This window comes from Eucyclogobius newberryi, unplaced genomic scaffold (assembly GCF_026437365.1).
Source record: "Eucyclogobius newberryi isolate DKJ021-1_F unplaced genomic scaffold, fEucNew1.0.hap1 SCAF_19, whole genome shotgun sequence".
NCBI lineage: Eukaryota > Metazoa > Chordata > Actinopteri > Gobiiformes > Gobiidae > Eucyclogobius > Eucyclogobius newberryi.
The window spans coordinates 28,756,015-28,768,387 of NW_027315823.1; the positions used below are offsets into that span (position 1 = coordinate 28,756,015).

Genomic DNA, 12,373 nt, shown 5'->3' on the forward strand with positions numbered 1-12,373 from the left:
TAATCAAGGCAACGTCTTAAAAGAAAATCTTGACTTTTGATTAAACATCTGGTCTTTGCAGCGAGCCATCCAGTAAAAATACATAATGTTTTAACAAAATAGAATCATCCCCTTGCGAAGGTCACCTGTAATGTGTTTGGAAGAAGAGGTTAGGAAAATAGGGAGTGATGAGTGACGCTGAAGTGCTAGTTTTGTTTTGGTTTTTGCAAACACCGACACAATGGTACAATTGTGTGTCTATCTGAAACTCTACACCTATACCCAGAGGTTTGGAGGGTCAACGAAGGGGTGAGCTTTGAAAAAGGCCGAAACTAAATACAGCAAAAGAACTGACCATCCAGAAATTCTCAGAAAGAGCTGTAGTGATAGTTTTACATGGGTAAGATAGTTGGACCTTGTTTATGTTTAATGTGGATGGATAAAGAAAATGACATCTGCTGTGCAAGAAACTAAACAGCCATTATACTGCATTGATTAAATAAGATTTGCCTGTTCATGATTTATATACTACATTTTTAAATGTTCACTGTGTATTAGGGATGTCAAGCCCAAAGTGGGAGGAGAGAAGAGAATGAATTTTCATTCATTCATTCAGTTCCTACCGCTCGTACCCGTTAGGGGTTGCGGGAGACTGGAGCCCAGTGACTTTGGGCATTAGGCGGGGCACACCCTGGACAAGGGCCAGGCGAGGCGAGAGCTCTAAACGCTCTGTCACCGTGCACCACAATCTCTACATAATAATACCTATAGTGTTGACCCAATATTTATCTTTATATATACAGTGCATGGAAGCCAAAACATGAGTTTATATTTCAAATAAAGGGGAAAATATAATACAACAAAGAATGTAATTTTACAGTTTTGGTGTTAGATAGTTCCATTTGTGAGCCTCTAACCCAACGAAAGATCTCGTGAGGCTCATTACTTCATCATTAAGGACTTGTTGGCCTCTTGAAAACTCGGACCATTAGAACCTGCACTAAACCTGAAGTGACTGTACATCTTATCACTAATTGAGGCAATTAGAGCCGTCATGAGCGGGTGAGGCTGCGCTCACCTCTGGGGAGTCATTCAGAGGCACGTTCACATGATCTCTGCTAAATGCATTCACTTATTTCAGAGATCAAAGCTAACTGTCCAGTTCAAACTGGGCGATGTGTTTGCATACATTTTCATTCATTTCTTTCTCAGGTGGCCTTCCTGATTTTACTCTTACAAATTTCCTATCAAGAACATTGTAAAAGCAGGACTTAGTGACTAAATTAGGTTGCTACATGATGTCTGCATCTGCATCAGTATTATGTGTTTTATTGATTGCAAACTCAAGAATGAATCGAGTGCTGAGAGCAGATTGAGTATGCGATGACTGTCCAACCCTGCATCACTTTCCTGTCTGAAAAAGCTGTTCTAAAGCTGAACAAAAAAAACCCTGCATGTGAATATGTACGATGTGCTGAATGGTTTGAGACGTAGGAACAACATATTGAAACACATACTTCTTCCTTCGTAGTTTGAAAATTGGGTAATCAGAACATTATAAACCATGAAGCTCCAAGTCCAGAAAGAGTAACAAGGTCTTTTTCTCCTCCAGTTTCTCAAATGTAATGAAAGCCATATTTCTTATGCTTGGGTGTGGCTGTTATGGGAAAATAAATATTATCCCTGTCCTGTGTTATCTCTATCTGACAGGGATCAATGTGTATATTAGTGGACAGGATATGTTACACCAACACGCTGGTATGCTAGCAATGTGCAAACAAAGAACTACATTCTACTTCAGTTCCCAGTGTGCAAACTGCAACCTGCATCAAGGGAGAGGGGCATAATGGCACCAGGTGTAACTTGGGTTAAGGAGAATAACATTTTAAACAAATGAACAAGTAGTCACATTATAAACTATGTTACCTATAACGCTCACTACCGTTACACGCACGCTCTAAGATTTTTGAAACGCGTGTGAACCTAGGAACTAATCAGTTTGGTCTGAAATTCAAATGCTCAACATAAATGAGATGTTGCTTATCTATGTTTGCCAAAAGTGTGGTTCTACCTATGATAGCCAGCTTGATTTGCAATTAGCTGTTGGTTGCTTTGACCTGCACGTAGACTGTAGAGAGGTCTGACCAGTTCTCTGAAGAAACTTGACAGAAATTGGATGAAGAGCGTACTCGGAGTGACCCGTGAATGTAAACGTAGTGCCTGTGATGTACTCTTGCTGCTTGTATAACATTGTTTATGCTAGCACATGAAAAACGCTAGGTTTGTTTTCATATTGTATCGTTCTGAACCTCATGCAGTTTGGTATTTGTTTCTCAAAGTTCTTTCTCGTGTATTCTTAGCATCCTACTCAATCACTGCTGCAAGTTTCTAAGCACTTTGCACAACTTTCAAAGACAAGAGCAAGTGTTTTCCATCACAATAAAGCTGACAACAACTACCATGTTAACAGTACACTTCCTGGTTTTTGGAGAATAAAAATGTTCTGTAATTGGATGCAGACAGGACACAGCAGTCTCATTTTGAGCCAAAGATCTGTACTGTAGAAAAACACTTCACGTATAACCTCTTTAACTCATAATTTTATTTTTAGTTAGTGTTTTATTTTATTTTTTTCTACACACGTACTTTCTAATATTCCCTTTATGCATCTATGTACAAAGTTGCCACAAAATTCTGTTGTAGTCATCTGGACTCAGTTTAGAAAAAATAAGAAGTTTCGGCTCTCATCCAAGAGTCACTGTTATTAGGCGAATTTAGGCCGAGAACTCAGATATTTATACTATTCTGTGGTAAGCCCCGCCCATTGGGCGGGCCCTCCTGGACTAGATGGTTCAGCTGCAGCTTATCTTCTCTCCTCCTCCTCTCCAGCTCTCTTACTATAGCTTACTTGAGTACTTATTAAAAGGGAATGTTACTCATCTCTGCTAAATAACTGTAGGAAGACAACTTAAAATATGAATTTGACAAAATCCGCTGAATTGAAGCCACATTTAGCATTGCTTAGTGCTTTTAACTCTAAGCATTGCCATACTACATCCACCTACATCCATATTTGAAAGCTCTGATCCTGCGCTATTCAGTCGCTAGATCTGTTTTTTTAATCGCAAGAACTCACTGAGCATGAACAAGCAAAGAACCGCCAGCAATATTATCGTAAATACGATATTGCGCTGATGTCACTGAGTCAAGAAAGTCATGAAAACTGTAGGACTGTCACTGATGAAGGTGATTTACTTCGTCTGGTCATAAAACTGAGTTTAGGCTTTGAAATGGGCTTTTAGCTTGGTAACAAAGCAGGTTCTGCACTGCTGCTCACGGCTCTGTCAAGGAAAATAGTTGGTAGCACACATGCAGCAGAAAGTAATGCCCAAATACAATTACTTTCTGTTGCACGTGTGCTAACAAATATTTTTCTACATTTGCACTGACCATTTGTGACCAAAACAATCGCACTTTTGAGCCCAGTCTTTTCCATGACCACGATATTTGTCTTCCATATGTTTCAGAAATGAGAAGCTGCTCACTGTGTGCTCAGTGTGTGAAACGTGGTACCAGAAAGCCAAGTGTATTCAGCAACAAAGGGCAAAAGTGTAATAAATAAATGTTCATGTCTGGGAGTGAATATCCTGTGTTCATTTGCTCTCAATTTGCTACTTTCTTATTTATGATTTGCAAGAAATAAAACGGGTATTGCAAGTCAGAGGGACATAGTTATAGTAAAAACTGCAGATTTTCATTAACACGTAACACAACCTCTTCTAACCTCACCTAAACTCTCCCACTGTTTCACCCTGTGGATGTGAATAAATGTTCTCATGGCAAAGTTCTGGTGTCTGTGCAGCCGCCAGCACCTCTCCCTTCTCTCCCTTCTCCTGAGAAAAAGTTTAAAAAAAAAATAAAAAATTCCAGAAATGTAAAATAGCTGTGGATTTCTTCTGGCAATAGGACTCAATAGACACTGATCTTTGCATGTGCAACTTCATCATATTTTACGGTAATGCTTTGCAATATGAAAAAACTGAACGCAGAAAGTCTATCTTGTTTTTGTTTATTTTATTTTTACAAGCACCATATTCTTTTTTAGCTTGCTTATTTCACAATGTTAAAATGTTTCTTGTACTTTTAGTGTTTTGTAGCTTATGTGCATTGTTTTTTTGTTTTTTTTCAATATGCTATGTGGTGTTATTTTATTCATTTATTTTATTTGTCTTCCATTTTTAAATATATGAACTGGACAGAAAGAACACACACATAAAAACAGAACACAACCAGTTAATTAAAACATGTTTTTTATTTTTTTTTTAAAGGCAGAAAATTACATCCAAAGAAATAAATCCTGTGTGGTTTTTAAACTACAAATGGCAAATACAACTAAATTACCGGTACTGTTTTTGAAAGAGATCTTCAAAATAGAAGCGCAACTTATCATTATTTGTTTGGGATTGGCCCCACAAACTTGTCTTATTAATCTCATGGGTTAAAGTCCTTTCACAGTCACAACTTTGGGGTTGAATATGGGCACCGCTTTCTGAGGCAGTTGTGAAAAAAATATAAAATTTTTTCCTTTAAGCTAACAGAGAGTTTTTATTCCATCTGCACAGTTCTAGTAATTACAGACATTAACCATAAACCAGGTTAACAAATCTGCCCTCTGACAAACTCTGCTATCGAATTCTGACCCGTCTCCAACTCAATTTTAAACTTTAGAATGATTAACACAATTTATTGCATTTCATCCACACAAAAACAAATATTTCGCATATTAAACATCCTTGGATATCAAACATTTCCTTTGTGGTTTCGGAGTCTCCTCAGCTGCAATTTTCTTCACCTTCTTTTCACCTTCACATTTCTCTCTCTCCTTCTCGTCCCTTTGTTTTGTCGTAGTTTTGACTGTTATGATTAATGACCTCAAAGCCTGAGGAAAGCAAACAGGAGGCAGAGAGGGACAGGACAGGAGTTTGCCTCAGCCTCCTCTGGTCTCATGTCGGCGGCTCGCATATATATATATACAAATATATCATTGTTGTATATATATATATATATATATATATATATATATATATGTATCATCCTTGTAAAAAAGACAAGTTTGATAAAAGCACTTGATGGACAAGGAACAGAAGGGACAAGAGCTTGAGCCCCTCTGCATGAACATGTTCAAATGTAAAATACATTAGAAAAAGAGAAGTGAACGTTTGGATTGTGCTTCAATTGATAAACTGTTTGTCTGTCTATGGTTGTTGCTTTTATGATGCTGTACATTTTTACGCTGGTCGCACCTTCGTGTCATAGTCAACCACCAACCAGTGAACGCAGACTATCCCACAGTCCTGCCTTCAGTCGTTACTCCTAATGTAGACTTGGTTTGGTCCCGTCCCAATCATGTTTTAGCCCCTGTTTGGACCCGGTTGTGTGTGCGAGCCCGAACACACCCTTGAATGCACCTTTTATTGTAACACAACCAATCCTGTGCATTTACATGGAATAGTCTGTATCTGGCTCACCTTTTAATCTTCAGGCATCGGTTGCGATCTGCTGTCGGTGCACGGAGACTGCCTTTACTACACTACAATATTCTTTCATGATCATTTCAAATTAGTACATACCTTTGTCGTGAAAATACACTGATTATCCGGGCTGCTAACCGAGGGAAGATCTTTTAACAAAAAAGACAAACCGTTCGCACTGTTGAATCTAATCAGCGCACCCACCTGCTGCCTCCATTTTATTACACTCAGCTTTAGTAATTGGATTTCCCCAAATGTCACACTATTATCTTCCATTCATTTAACCTGTTCTTTTTTATTGTACAGTTCCACACTCAGCAGAAGAATCGCTCAAGCTAATTGTGTTGCATCCTCCCCATCCATTTCCATTTTGTTTGCCTCTCTAACTGCGTCCTCCCTAACCTGCCTTTCCTGTTGCAGAAAACACCACTTTGCACTTTGACCCTCGGAGTAATTGTTTTTATTGAATGTTTTGCTCATTTTAAACTGTAAAAAAAAAGAAAGAAAGAAAAAGCCGTGCAAACTCCATCGCTTCATTTCAGCACAATTAGGAAAGGCATCTGAAACCATTCTCCGCAAGCGATAAAGAAAGTGATTTCATTTTCCTCAGCGATCGTTCCCAACAGCAAACTAATAGTGCAATCAGAGAAATCATTGCACTAGAAGTAATGCTGAGCGATAACATGGAGATGGAAGCAGTGGTTTGAATTGAGCAATGTTGTGGCAAACTGCTTTTGTGCTGTGTCTGCGTCGACTGTAACGGTTTGATGTATAAAGAAAGAAAAAAACTCCTCAAACATGTCTTGGATCAGGCTTTGGGGAAGAAAGGAATTCACAAACAAAGGTTCCCGTGTCACACTGTTCTGTACAAGTGGCAAAATTGAGTTTCGTTATCGCCGTGTAAGAGCGGACTGTGTTTACATGCGCGCCAGGGAAACTAGCCCAGTCCAATTGAAACCGATTTCTTTAAAATGCGTGTAAACTTCGACTGAGGCGTCTTGCCCTGAAGAGCCACATGTGGAGACGTCTCACCCGTGTAGTCGTTTCAAGTGCATGGGGTCAAGAACGGCCAGAGAAATATTGGACACGTGTTTTAGATCAGCGGGGAAGACACGCTATGCCCCCTTGTTTTGGTCGGCTGCGTTAAAGCTAAAGCGAAAAACTAGCAGAGCTTCAGTGTGTTTATTTGCGCAGCGGTGAGCAACTTGTTACCAGTATAGTTCATTATGTCTGAAAGTCAAACGCTCAAAGTTAATGATGTGTCGCTATTTGGTTATACAACTTGTATGTATGAGCGTCGTTTTTATTAGCAATCGTAGCGACGTTTTAGTGCTAACGCTAAATGACTAGAAGCAAATGAACGTCTCTCTGGCCCCAATTGCACCTGTTTGGTTCTTTGACCTCCATGAAGACTGATCTGACAAGGCGTTTCTCGGCAAAGACTATTTTAATTTGGTTGTGTAGCGCACTCGGAGATCTTTGAGCAGAGACTTTGGATCTGGTGGCAAAGTAGTTCCTAGTACTCACAGAAAGTCCTTCCCTGGATAGGTACGGGTACGGTCACCCTCTAATCCTGCTGAGTTGTCCCCGAAGCATTGAAAGATTGGTCAGATGCAGAGGTCAAACGTCTCTGTCGGGTCTATAAAGTGTGACGTTGAGCAGAACGATTCATTCTTGCATTATTGGTCATTTTGAATCACGAGAACGAGAATCAGGAGAACCAATGGGACCAATCATAAGGGAGTGCTGTGGTTTAGAGCCAGGTAAACCCAAACCAACACAGAGACAGATGCTCAACCAATATGGTATTTTTTTTCATGGCCGATGACAATATCGAATGTCTGGACCGATATGTAAGGTCAAGTTCGATGACCCCTCCAAAAACAACAACTACAAACTCATCCAAAGAGTGCAGTTCCCTCTTCACACTCCAGTGGTCAAATAAAGCTGTATTCTTTATGCAGCTGATTGCTAAGGTTGATATCCACCATGCTAAAAAGTACAAATATCTTCCAAGAAATATATCGGTCTATTGCTACGTGGGCTGCTATTCACTATTATGACTATTTGAAAGAAAAAGAGGTTCGTGTACTTTAACACAAATAGTGACAGTAATAGTAAGTCTAGCAATAGAGCTGTTGATGACCCTTGAGTGCTATCATGTCACAGCCATTTATTTGACTTACTGTAACGTAGGCTTACTTACATGAGGCGATTCGACCCCCGACCCCCGCTTTTCACATGACCCTGTTGTGCCCAGGACATGAGCTTGTGCTCTTACAATGGCGCGTTTTTATAAGTGCAAATGTGTGGAAAACTGCTCTCACCTCAGATGCTGCGGTCATGGTCACTGCTGACAGCAAGAGAAGACTAAAAGACCTATACAGTATATATACCGGTATATATTTGCTTTTAAGTGTTTGTGTGGCAGAATGTAGTGGGGGGGGGGGGGAAATCTGCAAAATATAGCTGCTGTTTCATTGTGTAATATTTATTTGCTGCTCGAAATATAAATGGCAGCGACATATTTTGTTCTATTTCGCAATTTAGCCATTATATTTTACTACTGTGAATATGTTTTTATTTTCCTCCCGCTTTTTTATACGTTCTAATTTCAGCTTTGTAAATACAGCTAAATACTGTGTATGCCAGTCATTTTGTAAAGCACCACTTAAGAAAGGAAAGCAATTATACAAATGGTTATTATTGTTCCATTGTTGATAATTACATGTGAGTAAACATTGGGATCCAGCTACAGTTCAAATCCACTTGAATGTCCTTCAATCTGAGTCACTTTTTTTCAACATTCGTACATTGATCAAATTAAAGCATATGCTGGTATATCAAAGTCATACTTTCCTTAATTCACACTCAATAAACACTTTATTACCTTCAAGGCAGCGATGGATAAAGTAGTCAGTGTTGTTACTTATTTAAATCAAAGTAGCACATACAATAATCTACCGTACTCAAGTAAAAGTATTGAAGTACCCAGTAGAGTAAAAAGTAAGTATTTCACACATATTTTAAGATAAGATAAGATGTCCCAGAATGGGGAAATTTCAGTGTTGCAACACAAAGTAGGTACAGGAGTAAACGATAAAAAAGATAACTTATTTTTAAAAAAACTTTTAAAAAAAACTTCTTATAGAAAAACTCTTATACTGTATAATAATAACAATAGTGACACTTTTATTTATAGCTGTTATATGGAGAATATTGGAAAAAACAGTATTGCACATGATTATGAAGATGAGTCTTGCTCAGGCCTAACACTGATTATTGTAAGAGTTTTGTTCAATTTTTGGTATTGAACAAAACTCTTTGCAGGCAATGCTGAGCTGCTCCAGTGATCATTAGTTCTTCTCTCCCTCCCTCTCTCTCTCCCTCCATCTCTCCTCTCTCTCTCTCCCTCTCTCCTCCTCTCCCTCTCTCCCTCTCTCCTCCTCTCCCTCTCTCCTCGTCTCCCTCTCTCCTCTCTCTCTCTCCCTCTCTCCTCCTCTCCCTCCCTCTCTCCCTCTATCTCTCCTCCTCTCCCTCTCTCCTCTCTCTCTCTCCCTCTCTCCTCCTCTCCCTCTCTCCCTCCCTCTCTCCCTCCATCTCTCCTCCTCTCCCTCTCTCTTCCTCTCCCTCTCTCCTCTCCCTCTCTCCTCCTCTCCTCCTCTCTCTCCCTCTCTCCTCCTCTCCCTCTCTTCCACACTCTCTTCCTCCCTCCCTCCTCTCCCTCTCTCCCACCCTCTCTCCTCCTCTCCCTCTCTCCCTCTCTCCTCCTCTCCCTCTCTCTCTCCCTCCATCTCTCCTCCTCTCCCTCTCTCCTCCTCTCCCTCTCTCCTCTCTCTCTCTCCCTCTCTCCTCCTCTCCCTCTCTCCCTCTCTCTCTCCCTCCATCTCTCTTCCTCTCCCTCTCTCCTCTCTCCTCCTCTCCCTCTCTCCTCTCTCTCTCTCCCTCTCTCCTCCTCTCCCTCTCTCCCTCTCTCTCTCCCTCCATCTCTCTTCCTCTCCCTCTCTCCTCCTCTCCTCCTCTCTCTCCCTCTCTCCTCCTCTCCCTCCCTCTCTCCCTCTATCTCTCCTCCTCTCCCTCTCTCCTCCTCTCTCTCCCTCTCTCCTCCTCTCCCTCTCTCCCTCCCTCTCTCCCTCCATCTCTCCTCCTCTCCCTCTCTCCTCCTCTCCCTCTCTCCTCTCTCTCTCTCCCTCTCTCCTCCTCTCCCTCTCTCCTCCTCTCCTCCTCTCTCTCCCTCTCTCCTCCTCTCCCTCCCTCTCTCCCTCTCTCCTCTCCCTCTCTCCTCCTCTCCTCCTCTCTCTCCCTCTCTCCTCCTCTCCCTCTCTCCACACTCTCACCTCCCTCCCTCCTCTCCCTCTCTCCCTCCCTCTCTCCTCCTCTCCCTCTCTCCCTCTCTCCTCCTCTCCCTCTCTCTCTCCCTCCATCTCTCCTCCTCTCCCTCTCTCCTCCTCTCCCTCTCTCCTCTCTCTCTCTCCCTCTCTCCTCCTCTCCCTCTCTCCCTCTCTCTCTCCCTCCATCTCTCTTCCTCTCCCTCTCTCCTCTCTCCTCCTCTCCCTCTCTCCTCTCTCTCTCTCCCTCTCTCCTCCTCTCCCTCTCTCCCTCTCTCTCTCCCTCCATCTCTCTTCCTCTCCCTCTCTCCTCCTCTCCTCCTCTCTCTCCCTCTCTCCTCCTCTCCCTCCCTCTCTCCCTCTATCTCTCCTCCTCTCCCTCTCTCCTCCTCTCTCTCCCTCTCTCCTCCTCTCCCTCTCTCCCTCCCTCTCTCCCTCCATCTCTCCTCCTCTCCCTCTCTCCTCCTCTCCCTCTCTCCTCTCTCTCTCTCCCTCTCTCCTCCTCTCCCTCTCTCCTCCTCTCCTCCTCTCTCTCCCTCTCTCCTCCTCTCCCTCCCTCTCTCCCTCTCTCCTCTCCCTCTCTCCTCCTCTCCTCCTCTCTCTCCCTCTCTCCTCCTCTCCCTCTCTTCCACACTCTCTTCCTCCCTCCCTCCTCTCCCTCTCTCCCTCCCTCTCTCCTCCTCTCCCTCTCTCCCTCTCTCCTCCTCTCCCTCTCTCTCTCCCTCCATCTCTCCTCCTCTCCCTCTCTCCTCCTCTCCCTCTCTCCTCTCTCTCTCTCCCTCTCTCCTCCTCTCCCTCTCTCCCTCTCTCTCTCCCTCCATCTCTCTTCCTCTCCCTCTCTCCTCTCCCTCTCTCCTCCTCTCCCTCTCTCCTCTCTCTCTCTCCCTCTCTCCTCCTCTCCCTCTCTCCCTCTCTCTCTCCCTCCATCTCTCTTCCTCTCCCTCTCTCCTCTCCCTCTCTCCTCCTCTCCTCCTCTCTCTCCCTCTCTCCTCCTCTCCCTCCCTCTATCTCTCCTCCTCTCCCTCTCTCCTCCTCTCTCTCCCTCTCTCCTCCTCTCCCTCTCTCCCTCCCTCTCTCCCTCCATCTCTCCTCCTCTCCCTCTCTCCTCCTCTCCCTCTCTCCTCTCTCTCTCTCCCTCTCTCCTCCTCTCCCTCTCTCCTCCTCTCCTCCTCTCTCTCCCTCTCTCCTCCTCTCCCTCCCTCTCTCCCTCTCTCCTCTCCCTCTCTCCTCCTCTCCTCCTCTCTCTCCCTCTCTCCTCCTCTCCCTCTCTTCCACACTCTCTTCCTCCCTCCCTCCTCTCCCTCTCTCCCTCCCTCTCTCCTCCTCTCCCTCTCTCCCTCTCTCCTCCTCTCCCTCTCTCTCTCCCTCCATCTCTCCTCCTCTCCCTCTCTCCTCCTCTCCCTCTCTCCTCTCTCTCTCTCCCTCTCTCCTCCTCTCCCTCTCTCCCTCTCTCTCTCCCTCCATCTCTCTTCCTCTCCCTCTCTCCTCTCCCTCTCTCCTCCTCTCCCTCTCTCCTCTCTCTCTCTCCCTCTCTCCTCCTCTCCCTCTCTCCCTCTCTCTCTCCCTCCATCTCTCTTCCTCTCCCTCTCTCCTCTCCCTCTCTCCTCCTCTCCTCCTCTCTCTCCCTCTCTCCTCCTCTCCCTCCCTCTCTCCCTCTATCTCTCCTCCTCTCCCTCTCTCCTCCTCTCTCTCCCTCTCTCCTCCTCTCCCTCTCTCCCTCCCTCTCTCCCTCCATCTCTCCTCCTCTCCCTCTCTCCTCCTCTCCCTCTCTCCTCTCTCTCTCTCCCTCTCTCCTCCTCTCCCTCTCTCCTCCTCTCCTCCTCTCTCTCCCTCTCTCCTCCTCTCCCTCCCTCTCTCCCTCTATCTCTCCTCCTCTCCCTCTCTCCTCCTCTCCCTCTCTCCTCTCCCTCTCTCCTCCTCTCCTCCTCTCCCTCTCTCTCCTCCTCCGTCGCCTTGAGAATCCGGTCGAATCACTTACTGCAGGTGTTGAGCGTGTGAGGAGTGGAAGCAGTTGGTGTCTTACTCTTGCGCTGACACTGTCTAATTACACGTGTCTAATGAACTGTGATTATACTGTTAGCCGGCCGACTCTATCAGGGGCTTTCACGGTGGACCAACAGTGATTAGGCCCAGACACCTCCGCTCTTAATGCACTGCCTCCGAGTCAGTTTTCAGCTCCCCCTCCCGACTCTGCCTAACCGTTTTTTTTTTTGTGTCCCGTTTCTTCTTTGTCTCCGCAGTTCGACGGCGAGAACATGTACATGAACGAAAACAACCACGAGTTCCTCCCGCCAAATCAGGTAAGACGAAGCGCTTCGAAAGAGGATTGACGGATTTTTTTTTTTTTTGACACCAACGATCTCGCACGATTGACCAAGCTGCGTTCAACGTGACGTCGCAACGATCACGAATCTCCGCAGTTTAACATCGAGCTGGAGAAAAGGCCCGAATTCTATGGTGGAATTTGCGTTGTGGTTGTTGTTGGTTTGGTTTATGGTTTTATGGCCTATTCGCAAAAAAACACAAAAGAAAAAC

At 44.4% G+C, this 12,373-nt stretch overlaps 1 protein-coding gene across 2 annotated transcripts in view; it reads left to right on the forward strand.

Annotated features, from left to right (window-relative positions):
- tox2 (TOX high mobility group box family member 2) overlaps positions 1-12,373 on the forward strand; it is a 187,216-nt gene that overhangs the window by 76,434 nt on the left and 98,409 nt on the right. For both annotated transcript variants that reach the window (XM_072452599.1, XM_072452600.1), the window contains exon 3: positions 12,079-12,138. In XM_072452599.1, the coding sequence (XP_072308700.1) occupies positions 12,079-12,138 (60 nt within the window). The remainder of the gene's footprint in view (positions 1-12,078; positions 12,139-12,373) is intronic.